Source organism: Pseudorca crassidens, chromosome 4 (genome assembly GCF_039906515.1).
Source record: "Pseudorca crassidens isolate mPseCra1 chromosome 4, mPseCra1.hap1, whole genome shotgun sequence".
Lineage (NCBI taxonomy): Eukaryota > Metazoa > Chordata > Mammalia > Artiodactyla > Delphinidae > Pseudorca > Pseudorca crassidens.
In genome coordinates, this window is record NC_090299.1 from 76,166,024 (window position 1) to 76,180,231 (window position 14,208).

The 14,208-nt window shown below is 37.0% G+C and overlaps 1 protein-coding gene across 2 annotated transcripts in view; it reads left to right on the top strand.

Moving 5' to 3' along the window:
- POLR2B (RNA polymerase II subunit B) overlaps window positions 1–14,208 on the top strand; it is a 46,151-nt gene that overhangs the window by 10,901 nt on the left and 21,042 nt on the right. For both annotated transcript variants that reach the window (XM_067736105.1, XM_067736106.1), the window contains 8 exons: window positions 255–413; window positions 4,062–4,226; window positions 6,323–6,519; window positions 6,683–6,802; window positions 7,589–7,775; window positions 10,968–11,111; window positions 11,379–11,518; window positions 11,618–11,729. In XM_067736105.1, coding sequence (XP_067592206.1) covers window positions 255–413; window positions 4,062–4,226; window positions 6,323–6,519; window positions 6,683–6,802; window positions 7,589–7,775; window positions 10,968–11,111; window positions 11,379–11,518; window positions 11,618–11,729 — 1,224 coding nt within the window. The remainder of the gene's footprint in view (window positions 1–254; window positions 414–4,061; window positions 4,227–6,322; window positions 6,520–6,682; window positions 6,803–7,588; window positions 7,776–10,967; window positions 11,112–11,378; window positions 11,519–11,617; window positions 11,730–14,208) is intronic.

Here is a 14,208-nt window from a genome sequence, read left to right on the forward strand (position 1 = left end):
AATTTATATTAAACCAAAACTTTGTTTAGTTATATATATTGGGTTGGTCAACCCAATAATATACACTAGAAATTTGGTCAGTTTGAGCTTATATGTTTTGGTGAAGTGTTTATGCAAAATGGAGTTCGTAAAGTTCAAGAATTGATGTTTCAGTGAGCCTATACAGTCAGACTAAATAAAGATGTAGCTTTGACTGTTGTTTCTAATTCAAAGATCTTGTTGGTTTTATGGCTGTAATTTTATTGTCCATATAGGTTCTGATTGCTCAAGAGAAAATGGCAACAAACACAGTCTATGTGTTTGCCAAAAAGGATTCTAAATATGCCTACACAGGAGAGTGTAGATCATGTCTGGAGAATTCTTCTCGACCCACCAGTACTATCTGGGTTAGCATGCTGGCAAGAGGAGGACAGGTATGGACTATTATATGCTATTTGGGTTTATTCCTTTTGGTCTAGTTTTGTAAGTTACCAGGCTGCATGTTTAGTCAGAAAGTTTTTCTGGAGCATATTATCAGTGTTGTATGGTAGGCATTTTATTATTTACTTACTACTGTGTAATAAATCACTCCAGTAGCAACATTTATCATCTCACAGTGTCTGGATGTGGATTAGCTGGGTCCTCTGGTCACAGGGCTGCAAACAAAGTGCTTGGGCTGCAGTCATCATCATAAGGCTTATTTGCATGGCTGTCGGCAAGATCCAGTTCCTTGCTGCACGGCTCCCCTCCATACAGCCCCTGACAATATGGCAGCCTGCTTGTCAGAGAGAGTAATTGAGCAGAGCCGTAGAGCATATGAGCAAGGTGGAAATCACCATCTTTTACACCTTAATCTTGGAAGCAACATCCTATCATTTTTGCCATGTTCTTTTTGTTAGATACAAGTCAGTAGTACATCTAGTCTGTACTCGGGGTGGGGGGACTACACAAGGCAGTAGTAGTAGGCAGGGATCATTAGTCACCATCTTAGAAGCCACCTACCATAGGCTTGTTACTTACAATAATGTAATCTAATAATAGCATTTCTTGACTGTTTGCTATGTGCCAATTATGTTACTCAGATTGCTTGATTTAATCTTTGCAACTATACTGGAAATTTGTTGTAATTAACTATTTAATTTCATGTACATTTTTATTTGTAAAATTTTAAAAAATAAGTCATATACACATTAAATAGTTCAAAAAAGTACAAAAAAGCATACACTATAAAAATTAGTCTTCCTTTGACCCCCAGATCTCTTCTCTAAGAAGCAGCTGATTTGATAATTTCTCATGAATCCATCCAGAAATAGTCTTAATTAAAAAATGCAAATGGGGGCTTTCCTGGTTTTACAGTGGTTAAGATTTCGCCTGCCAGTGCAGGGGACACGGGTTCGATCCCTGGCCTGGGAAGATCCCACATGCCGCAGAGCAATTAAGCCCATATGCCACAACTACTGAGCCCATGCACCGCAACTACTGAGCCTGCATGCTACAACTACTGAACCCTGCATGCCTAGAGCCCGTGCTCTGCCACAAGAGAAGGCACTGCAATGAGAAGCCCATGCACCGCAACAGAGTAGCCCCCGCTCACAACTAGAGAAAGCCCACTTGAAGCAACGAAGACCCAATGCAGCCAAAAATAAATTTAAAAATTAAAATAAAAAAACCAAATGGGAGCATACCATGCACACTGTTTGAACATTGCTGATACCTTTTAAAAACAGATTTAGATCAGCAGTTGATCATTGTTTGTAAGTTGATATTCCATGCGTAGATATAGCATAATTTATTGAGCCATTTCCCTTGTGATGGATGTTTAGGTTTCCAGTTTTGTGCTCTATTATAAACAGTTCTGCAGAGTCTAATGTCACTTTAATAAGTTTTATAAAGAAGAACTTGAACATTAGAGAGGTTTAAGTGCCTGAAGTTAAAATCCTGTGTGGAATAGGTGTTTTAAAGAATTAAAATGGTTTTTACTTGTGAATGGGGGTAGAATGGGGCCCAAGTACAAGTGTTTGGAAAAGATCCCCAGGTGATTGTGATGTGCATTCTTTGTTGATAAGCATTGGCCTGGATTATGAAGGGCAAAAGAAAGGAAAATCATCTAGATTTAGTGATAAGTTTGATATGAGGATGAATCAGTTAAGATTCTTTGGTTCTTCCCAGAATTTTCATTTAATCAATTTAGGAATCGGGCCTAAATTGCTGTTGGTGCCCATGTTGCTGTTGTTTTTAATTCCCCAGAGTAGTCTAATGCGAAGCCAGAGTTGAAAATCACAGCAAAAACACAAGGTCTTTGTCTTATAATCATGGGAAATAAAATTAAAAGGATAATATTTTAAAGGGAATGAAGTGAACAATCAAGGTGTATGGTCTTTATTTTGTTGAAATTCAGTATACATGTATATTTCTGTGTAGGTTTTTTGTTTGTTATTTTGTTTTGACCTTGCCACTCGGCTTGCGGGATCTTAGTTCCACGACCAGGGATTGAAACCAGGCCTCGGCAGTGAAAGTGTTGAGTCCTAACCACTGTACCACCAGGGAACTCCTTCTGTGTAGTCTTTTTAATTTTTTTAATTCACAAACAGTTGTTCATAGTGATTCTGTCGACTTGGACGTTGTGGCTAAAAGATGTAGCCAACTGCCCATTCCCATACTCTGTGTGCTTTCGGAGTGCTTTGTAGTCAACCCTGGCTAAGTATGGGACAGTTGGTATCTCACAACTCCTTGTATCCACCAGGCTTTGTGTAATCATTGCCAAGGGCTTCATTGTCATGTCCATTAGTGCCCACAGTAGCTATTTTAAAACAATCTGAAACCTTCCCTCACCTTTCCAACTTTGCAAATTACTTGCCTTGGGCCTTGAGGCTTGCTGGCAATGGAGTGAAATTAGGATTCTCAGCCACTGAATTTCCTGTATTTATTAGGCTCCTAAAGTGTGTGCACCCAAAAAGTTGACTAGTCTGCCTGAGCTGCCAACATTGTGATTATAAGTATCAGCAGCATGTGGGCAGCCGCAAAAAAAAAAATTCTATCGTTCTCTCCTGAGGTTCTAGATAAAATAGAGAACGTCCAAGAATTGATTTTTAGAAAGAACCTAGTGAGTTCATTTTTAGACAAAAGGTTTGGAGGTGGCGTGGTGCATGGTGTAGGCATTCTTTTTTAATGTTTTGTGTATTCTGAAAAAGGTCTATGATGAAACAAATGGAATAATTGAAAACTAAGTTGAAACAGCCAAATGGCAGTTGGGATGGGAGGGTTGAGAGTACAGGAAAAAGGTCAAGATGAAGATTCACCTGTCCTTTATGTAAAGTTGTTACTGAACATCCGTGAGATAGGTTAAGGTTTCTAAGGAAGGAGGCCTGAAGTAGCAGGAGGAAGACAACAGAAACTTATTAGATGGACCATGATAATGTAGGGTTATGAAGCCAAGAGAAGATAGACTTTGATATTGAAGGAAAGAAATTTGATTAAAATTGAGAAACTAGGTGTTTGTATGCCAGTGTAGTAACTTTTATTTCACTTCTGTGTTGCAATTAAAGAGGGAGAAATTGGAAGAGAATCTTATGTGAGAGAGGCTGTTTGTTGATTTTGAAATGTTATTCATATTTGGAGATATGTCACAGACCAACTCTGAGTTAGTATTTATTTTTCATTCTGTGCTTAGCTTTTTTCCACATTTGTCTAGCTATATTCTCTCTTATTTTCCCCTCATCTATTTCTTTCTTCCAAAATTTTTAATTGTTTTGGTTGGGGGAAAGGACGAGGGGGGGTCTGTGTTCATACCTGCAGCCAAAGGTCATTTCCAAATACAGTCTGGGGCAGTTCTAGAGGATCCTGGCAGACAGAGAGTAGAGAATGGAAGTCCTCTCAGGTTCAGATGACCAGTCTATCCATCAAATAAGTAAACCTCTTGCAGTGGTTTTTGAAAAGCAGCCATAGGATGTTCCTTAGAATATGAAAGCCATGCCTCTTTTGAAATACCTACAATGAACATGTATGTAAAATTGTTCTTTTGATGTTTATATATGGCTATAACGTCTGTATTCTCATATTCTAATGATTTTTAATTTTTCTAGGGTGCAAAAAAGAGTGCTATTGGTCAGCGCATTGTGGCAACCCTACCATATATCAAGCAGGAAGTTCCCATCATTATTGTGTTCAGAGCATTAGGTTTTGTGTCTGACAGAGATATTTTAGAGCATATTATTTATGACTTTGAAGATCCAGAGATGATGGAAATGGTAATGTGCAAGCAAAATGTATTCATAGTATTTTTCAAGAGGTTTAAAGTTACTGTTGCTAATCCAAAAACATAGTAGAAAACTGCTCTGAAGATCAGTTTAGCTGTTGCAAACCCCATGCTGTTTACTGTGTAGTGAAAGCCTTCAGCCCTGCCTTGGCTTCTTTCTTATTTTTTTTTAAAGGCATATAAATACCAGAATTTAGTGAATTAATTTTCTGTTTTACCTTTTTTTTTTTAACACCTTTATTGGAGTATAATTGCTTTACAGTGGTGTGTTAGTTTCTGCTTTATAACAAAGTGAATCAGTTATACATATACATACATCCCCATATCTCTTCCCTCTTGCATCTCCCTCCCTCCGACCCTCCCTATCCCACCCCTCTAGGTGGTCACCAAGCAACAAGCTGATTTCTCTGTGGTATGCGGCTGCTTCCCACTAGCTCTGTGTTTTACATTTGGTAGTGTATATATGTCCATTTGGCTTCTTTCTTGACAATTCTCTGTAAAATCGACATGAAAACTAGAGGCAGTCAGAGTTCATTGACAGCAGCAAGAAGAAACAGTAGTAAGGAAAATCGTAAAAGCATACTAGTCTGATGCAGTGTAGTAAAAAGGGAAAATGTAGTTGATATCTTCTTTTTTTAAACAACTTTTTATTTTGAAATCATTTCAAACTTACAGAAAAGTTGCAAACAGCTCCTGTATACTCTACACCTATTTTCAGCAGTTGTTACCTTTGCTGCATTTGCTTTAGGATGCTCTTTATCTATATATACACATTGTTTTTTTCGGGATCATTTGAGAGTAAGTTTTAGGCATCATGCCCTTTTACTCCTAAATACTTCAGTGTATATTTCCTAAGAATCAGGATATTTACTCACATAATCATAGTATTACAATTTTTAAAATTGGTACTTCAGTGCAGTACATACTGTTAACTTGGAGATCTTATTTAGGTTTATGTCAGTGGTCCTGATCATGTCCTAATGGCATTTCTTTTTTTTCCTGGTTCAAAATCCAATCTAGGATAATGTATTACATGTTGTTTTTATGTCTCTTTAGTCTCTTTTAATCTTCCCTTGTCTTTTTCCTCAGTGTTTCATGACACTGAAGTTTTTGGATAGGATAGGCCATTTATTTTGTAGAATATCCTTCAATTTGGGTTCTTCTGATATTTCCTCATGATTAGATTCAATTTATGCATTTTCTGGCAGGACAAATACAGAGATCATATTGTGTGCTTTCCAGGGCATCACATCAGGAGTCACATGATTTTATTGTGTCCCATTATTGGTAATGTTAATTTCACAGTGCCGTCTGTTAGGTTCCGCCACTGTAAAGTTATTATTTTTGTGGGAAGGATTGTTGAGTCTAGAGAAATATGCATTTCCTTATCAATCTTTTCCATTGATGATCCTTGGCTAAGGAGTAGTTGATATTCTTAAAGTTGTCCTGAATCATCCAGAGTCTTTAAGACTACAGAGAAATAAGGTAAAATACAGGCTAAACATCGGTCACAAAGAAGCTGGAGTATATTTTAGTTATTAGAGTATTTATTGATATGGTTACATGACAAAAATGGATTCTGGTTAGATTTTTGGCAATAGTCATGTGCTTTTTTTTTTTTTAAACTTAAAGATAATAAGTATTTAGATACTTACAAGATAACCTTTTAAACCAAGGCTGAAAACAGTATGACACATTTATTCATTTGAGACTTAGTAAATTTTAATTTGAGTGTTAAACTTCTCTAAATTGATTTTAGATATTTGAAAGGAACTTTTTAAAGCTACTGTTCATTAAAATGTAAAAAACAAACAAAACATCCCCAAGACTCACTGTGCTCTGTTATAATGGAATTATTTGTATTTTTCTGGAAAGTATAATTGTGCTGATGAGTGGATTTTTTTCAGAGGTCCCTAGATCTCTAAGGTGTCTTCAAGTTCTAAGATTTTGTGATTCCTTGAATTTCTAAAAATATTTGCATATTCAGTTAGGTTCATAGGGATATTTAACATAAATTAAGTGACAGTTGCCTTATTTTAAAGTAAAGATGTGAATTTGAAAATAATTTTTATTTAAATTAACTGCTAGGTTAAACCTTCTCTCGATGAAGCTTTTGTCATCCAAGAACAGAATGTTGCACTAAATTTCATTGGTTCAAGAGGGGCAAAGCCTGGTGTCACCAAAGAGAAAAGGATTAAATATGCAAAGGAAGTATTACAGAAAGAAATGCTCCCTCATGTTGGCGTCAGTGATTTTTGTGAGACCAAGAAAGCTTATTTCTTGGGGTATGTCAAATTTCATTGTTTTAAGTTCTTTGCCAAGCTGTGGTTGAGATAAAATTTTTCTTAAAGCTAAAAATGTCAAAATTGATCTTTTTAATGTATAAGTTTAAAAAAAATCCCAAACCATGTCCTTTCTTTTTTACTTCTTTCTTTTCTTTTTTTAAAGGTACATGGTTCATAGGTTGCTGCTAGCAGCTTTGGGTAGAAGAGAATTAGATGACAGAGATCATTATGGAAACAAAAGATTGGACCTTGCTGGACCACTACTTGCATTCTTATTTAGAGGGTAAGGAATTACAGAATGATATTGTTAAAAGTAGAGAGATTTCACTTTAGATTGGTTATTGCACTTGAGATGCTAAACTATCTTGGCATCCATATTGGGTACACATGAAGTTAGCTACATTCTTTGCCACTTGCCCAGTTTAGTTCTATTGATACTTCAAATTTGAGAATTTCAAGATTGTGAGGAAATTTATAACTTGTTTATGTTTTCTCTACCTTTACAAAGCATTTGAGAAAGCTGAATTATTGCCTTGATTTTCTAAGTGCTGATACTGGAATTTTTATTAGTTCTGCTTTGCAGTTTATAAAAACAAAAGCTGGAAGGAAGTCTATCAAGATATTAGCAGTGGTTGTCTCAGTATTGGGGTTATATGTGATTTTTATCTTATTCTTGATATGTTTTTATATTTTTCGTATTTTCTATAATGAACATATAATACTTCTATAATTAGAAAAACTTATTTGTAAAAATAATGTAGGTAATTTAATATAGAAATAATATTAGCAATGTTTTGTATGTGTTCTGTTATTTATTATATTGTATATTAGTGTTTTTCAACCTCGTTTTGTTATTGCCCCACTAAGGGGCCTCTTTTGAGTATTTTTCTCTAATTGCTTTGCTTGTATATGTTTATGTACCATATGTACGTCTTTGCTTTTTATATAAAAAGTAATAACACTTCCCTCCCTCTACCTCAACCACTTTTCGCCCCCTTGTGGGCAATATTGTCCTTGTTAAGGATGCATATTGTAGACCTTTACATGTTTAAAACATTTTATTGGGCAGAATGTTTAAGAATTTGCTTAAAGAAGTACGGATCTATGCCCAGAAGTTCATTGATCGAGGAAAGGATTTTAACTTGGAGTTGGCAATTAAAACAAGGATTATATCTGATGGCCTAAAATATTCTTTAGCTACTGGGAACTGGGGTGACCAAAAGAAAGCTCATCAAGCCAGAGCTGGAGTATCTCAGGTAAGGATGTTAACTGTGACTACAGGTTTGATAAGAAAATGTTATGGGACTAATAGAATCTTTCATTCACTGAATGTAAATTGTTTTGCCTTTTTTTTTTTCTTGGTCAGATATAAAAGTACTTGGGGGCTTTTGAATTATGAAAGTGAAATTTTTCTTAAATTAGCTGTTAGCATTACTAAGAGATTTAAAAGTTTTGACTTGCATCAAGATATTTAATGAATTCGAGTAGCTTCTTGGGAGGTGAAACAGTCCATGTTTGTGAAATTTTTGGTTTTTTTTAATGCCTTAAATATTCTTCTTTAATTAATTAATTTATTTATTTATTTTTGGCTACATTGGGTTTTCGTTGCTGTGCACGGGCTTTTCTCTATAGTTGCTGTGAGCGGGGGCTACTCTTCGTGCGGCGCGTGGGCTTCTCGTTGCATTGGCTTCTCTTGTTGCAGAGCACAGGCTCTAGGTGCGTGGGCTTCAGTAGTTGTGGCACGCAGGCTCAGTAGTTGTGGCTCACAAGCTCTAGAGTGCAGGCTCAGTAGTTGTGGTGCACAGGCTTAGTTGCTCCGTGGCATGTGGGATCCTCCCGGACCAGGGATTGAACCCATGTCCCCTGCATTGGCAGGTGGACTCCCAACCACTGTGCCACCAAGGAAGTCCCAGTTTTTCTGTCTTAAAAGCTCTGTATTAGAAGCTGATACCCAGAGAATAAATGGGCATCTGCTTCCTTTTTTGCAAAATGTAATACCTCTAACAGTGATTTCTCTATGTTGGCCTGTTGTTATGTACAGTGATTGCAATAGCTACTCTCAGGAGGAGTAATGGGGGAAACCTTTTACAAAAATGTCTCACTAGGTATTTTTTATTTATTTTTTGTATTTTCATATAAGATTGAAAATTTATAGTGTATATGTCTAGCTTTATGGAGGGGATCTCCCCCTCTTTTTTTTTAAACTAGCCTATACCAGCATCACCTTATTAATTTGGCATTCAGACACCAACTTTAAGCTCCTGATTCCTAGAAACCTAGATGGCTTAAGAAATTCTGGAAGAATGCTTAGAGTCCAGTTAAATTTCTAGTTCCTTTTAGTTTAGTAAGGATTTATTGAGTCTACTTGGTGTTTGTGATGCTGGGTTCACAGAGTTGAATGAGACGCTCTTCCAGCCCTCGAGCTTACCATCTATTAGAGGAAACATTCGTCCATGTACAGCTCATTCTGCCTTGAGCTGAATTATGATAAACGCCATCCTGCCAATTCAGTTCAGTGTGTGTACTGGGACTTAAGATGTGCCAGGCACTCTGTCACACATTGGAGATACAGAAATGAATAAAACATGATCCTTGATCTTCAGTAGTTCACAGTCTATACTCATAGATGTAAACAGATATTACAACATGATACAGTGAGTATTAAATGAGAGCTGTGCACACCTGCTCTGTGGGAATGCTGGAGAAAGGCATTTAGCACTGGCTGAAAGGGTGAAAAGAAGTGTTTTCTTTAGGAGGTGACAGTTGAGCTGATTCCTGAAGGGTTGTTGGGAAATAGCCCAAGTCTTGGAGGAGGGTAGAACCAGTAGCTCACAGGAAAACTGGAGAAAACTTAATATCCTGAACAAAGGGACAGGGAGAAAAGAGCATGTGTATGTGGAAGGAGCTAGAGCATTCTTGGGTTTTCAAATCAAAGCGAGAGAGTTAGGAAGATGGGGTTGGAGTGGAGAGCTGGAACACCTCATAGAGGGGAGTGACATGTTCATTTTTGCTTTTTAGGTAGATTCACAGTAATTGGCAGTGTGGAGAAAGATTTGAGAAGGGCAGAGTTGGTGGCAGAAAGATTGTTGCAACAGCCTTAGTGAGAAATAATTAGGGCCTGCACTAGAGCAGTTTTGTAGAGGTGGAGAGTGGAGTCAAATTTGAGAAATATTTACGAAATAAGTTTTGTAAGACTTTGTGACTGATTAGTTGAATGATGGAAAACTCCACAGAGTAGAGAGAAGAGAACAGTTCTTCCTGGAGGTGGGTCGTATGTCTTCTATGGAAGTGGTAACATTTCACCAGACAGAGCAGAATGGGGTAGTACATTCCATTCTGTGGCAGTAGCGTGGTCAGAGTTGTGGAGGTGAGAAGGTGTTTGGCAATGTGAATGGAGTACAGGAGTTCTGGAGACTGCTGGTAGGGGAAGGTCATCTGGGGCTTCATTGAGAAGAGCTTCAGAGTCATGCTGCTCTAGTTGGCGGGGAACTGTTTAATATTTTTTAATTCAGTGAGTGATGTGAACTTATCTATATCTGTGTTTTAATAATTCTGGTAACTGAGGAGAGTAGATTGGAGAGGACATTACAGGAACTTATGAGCTGATGGCGATAGTATAGGTAAGAGGTAAGGTGCTGGTTTATTGCTGTGACATTGGGAATGGTTTTTTGAGAAAGTTTGAAAATAGAGTTGACAGGATATGTTTATTGTTTATTATATGTGAAAGGAGGAAGTCAGAGACAAAAATATCTTGAGATTTCTAGATTGGGAGATAAAGGGAAGGGTGATGCCATTAACAATGACAGGAGACTTAGGAAGAAGAAGGAGGATGGGTTGTTGTAGGGCTGGGGAATGTGGTGATTTTGTTATTAGGTACATTGAGTTTGTGTTGCTTGCTTTATATCCATCTAAATATTATCTTACTAACAAGTATTACCTTGCTTAGTGTTCTGTAAGTGTTGAATCTCTGTGTTGGATTCAGAGGCCTCAGCCTGGGAAAAGTTCTCGGATGGATTAGTGATGTCTGCTATGATCAAAGGAATGTGAGTTGGTAGCGTATAAGACTTACTGAGTGCCTAATGTATGCCAAGTGTACTGTTCTAGGTACAGGGATACAACAGAGAACAAAACAAACAAATAAAAATTCCCCACCCTTGTGGAACTAACATCCTAGTGGTTGGAGATAGACCGTAAACAAAACATTTATGTGGTATGTTAGAACTGTGTGTCATGTATTTGCCATTGCTGCTGTAAGGGTCAGTTAAGTTACAGGGGTGAATAAGATTATCCAGGGCAGGATGGAGAAAGGAGGGAGGGATGCGGACAGTTGGACACTGAGTGGATTATATGTAAAAATATGACTTTGCCTGATTCTAGTATTTGCCAAAAATGTGATAGTGTGAGTAACCGAAATGCCCAAAATTTAAAGATTTGCTATTGTTTTCTAGGTATTAAACCGCCTAACTTTTGCATCTACTCTTTCTCACCTGCGTCGTTTAAATTCTCCCATTGGTAGAGATGGCAAGCTAGCAAAACCAAGACAGTTGCATAATACGTTGTGGGGAATGGTGTGTCCTGCTGAGACTCCAGAGGTAATGCATTAGAATTTATGTTCAAGACAGAAAGTCCAACAGTAATCATGTAGGGTATAATTACTTTTATAAGAAATTTTTTGTTACTTATAATTACTTATAATTTTATTTAACTATGTAGTATAGTTTAGAACTAAGATATTATAATTTTGTTCTTAGGAAGTAAGAGTACATTCTGAAATCAAATTGGAGGAAAATGTTTGTGGAAAAGAATTTGGATAGGCATGTTAAATCAGTATGAGTAATATGTACTTTATTTATTCCAAGGGCCATGCTGTAGGACTTGTGAAGAATTTAGCTCTGATGGCTTATATTTCAGTTGGATCTCAGCCTTCTCCAATTCTGGAATTTTTAGAAGAATGGAGTATGGAAAATTTAGAAGAAATTTCTCCTGCAGCTATTGCTGAGTGTGTATAAATACAATTTAAAAAAAAAACTTGTTAATCTTCGGTTATAACTTATTAGAGGGTTACTAAGTGCAGAATGCTTTTGGTTTTGCATTTTAGTGCAACGAAGATTTTTGTTAATGGCTGCTGGGTTGGAATACATAAAGATCCTGAACAACTTATGAACACTCTACGGAAATTGAGGCGTCAGATGGACATCATTGTGTCTGAAGTAAGAGTCCTTAATTAATTAAGAGGACATGATCTCTGGGATTTCCAAACTAGGCATAAAGACTAGTGAAAGTTATCTTTGCTTTGGTATCTTTCTTGAACTGGTTTCCTTTGAATTGTAAAGTACATTTTCAAAATTCTAGATGATGTTTTGAGCTAGATTTAATTATAAGGTATTGTTTGCTTTAATGCCTTAGATATACGCATCTAAAATTTTGACATGTAATTTGTTATTAAATTATATTTTGGAATTCAAATTACATTTTGAAGTAAAAAATTCTTTTGAGAATCTTTTTGTAAAGCTGACTACAGTGCTTTTAAAAAGCGAGTGAATATCTCTGATTTCTCCTTTGTCGGAATCCAGAGATTCATTCATGAAATGTGATACACCTCTATTAGATTCCTTTATGTTTAGGTGGATGTTGAAGAGCTCTGGGATTAGGATGGATTTTTTTTTTTTAGTCATCAAAATACTGTATGAGCTTTATTCCTCCCCAAAATAGGGCTTTTGCTTTTAGTGTACTGTATTGAGGGCTGGGCTCAGGCTTTTGATTTCCCCAAATCTACACCTTTGGGTCTGTCTCGGTGAAAGTGGATTTGGAGAGAAACTGTAACACACTTAAGCTGACCTCCTGTCTATGTAGCAAAGCAGAGAATCGAGGTTTGGCTGCTCCAGGCCTTCCTCTAGTAGGCAAACCTGGATTTTGACCCAGGCGTATTCATGGCTTGAAGAAATCGGGAACAGCATGCTTCACTTGAGTGTGGCAGGCAAGGCTAAGAGAAAGCCTAAGAACCAAAATTGGTTGTGTTTTTTGTGATTGAGAACTTTGTTAATGCCAGGTGTTTCTGCTGAGAGCTGCCTTTAGGTTTTCTGTCTTCTCTAGGATAAAATTAAATTCTTCATGCTGTTTTAGGCCTCTTTACCTTTCCATGGGCCCATTCCCTCAACCTGGAATGCTTGTGCTCCTTGTCATCCATGCGTCCTCAAAAATGGGTAATAGGGAAAAGGGTGCTTATTACTTTTTTTTAGGTAAATCTCACCAATTCTGCAAAACTCTAGTGTTAACTCTCGTCTCCTTCAGGATATTTCACCTGACCACCCAGTTTGATTTAGATCAGAGGTTGGCAAACATTTTCTTTAAAGGACCAGGTATTAAATATTTTAGTCTTGGTTTACCTTACAGTGTCTGGTGTGTATTCAACGCTGCTGTTGTAGTAAAAAGTAGCCATAGACAATACATAAATCAGTAAAACTTTATTTAAAAAATATAGATGGCAGGTGAGGGCAGATTTGGCCTGCAGGCTGTTCGCTGAGCCCCTGATTTAGATCTGTCTCTGTGACTATATGTGGCATATTTTCCTTAAATAACTTCTGACAGAATGCTTATACCAGATAGTAACTGTTGATTTATTTGCCTACCTCACTTTCTAAACTATTAACTTCTCAGAGGCAGGGAACATGTCTTAATATGACTTTGTATTTTCAGTTCTGAGTATGGTGCCTGACATGTAGTGTCTGACACTGAGTGAGTGAGTGTTGAAACTATGAATGGACCCTATGTCCTTGGACTAGGCTCTTTAATCTCCTATTGGAGAGTGTTGTTGGGAGCTTCTTAGTGGGAAAATTGTGTATATTTTTCAGGAGTCTAGTATTTTTTCTTTTCCTTCATACTTTCTGATAATCAGAGGTCCTCATTTTACCCATTTCTAACTTTAGCCTTGTGTTGGACCTGTTAGGCTTTCCTGTCAATAGTCCTCTCAAGAACACCTGTTTCCTTTGGAACACAAGATACTGTTTGGCCTTTGAGGAGACGCAGCTCAGTTTATGTCTTCCTGTTAAGACAAGAGCTATATTCTATTAACTGTATTGTAATATTCTATATTCTATTAGGAATTCTCTAAGGATTCAAGGTAAGCATTTGAGAATGCCACGCATGGTGTTTTTGCTCATAAACACAGTGTTTCAGATTGTTTTCTAAGGACAGGAAGTGGGCTAGGAATGTGGGACTTATCTTCTTCTTGGCTTTTGACTCTTTACTTTGGGAGAACTTGGTGTTTTTGATCAAGCTTTTATGATTTACTATCATTTTAAAACTGAGTAATCCAAACCTTTCCTTTCTTAAATAAACCCAATCTTTAATTTCTTTCTTTTTTTTGGCTGCATTGAGTTGCTTGCGTGGTTTTAGTTCCCCCACCAGGGATCGAACCTGGGCCCCGGCAGTGAAATCGCAGAGTCCTAACCACTGGACCACCAAGGAATTCCCCACCCAATCTTTTCTTTAATAAAAGTATCCAGATGCTGATTTCACTTTTTAAAAGTACTTTTGTGTAGAAATACCAATCTGTTTTTCCATTTCCCAACTCATTGGCAATTCATTGCTTAGTTGACTTTTAAGATTATATATTAGATCTAGATAATTTACTGAAGATTCTTATTTGTTTACTTCTTGACTTATTTCTTTTTATATTGGCACTTCAGA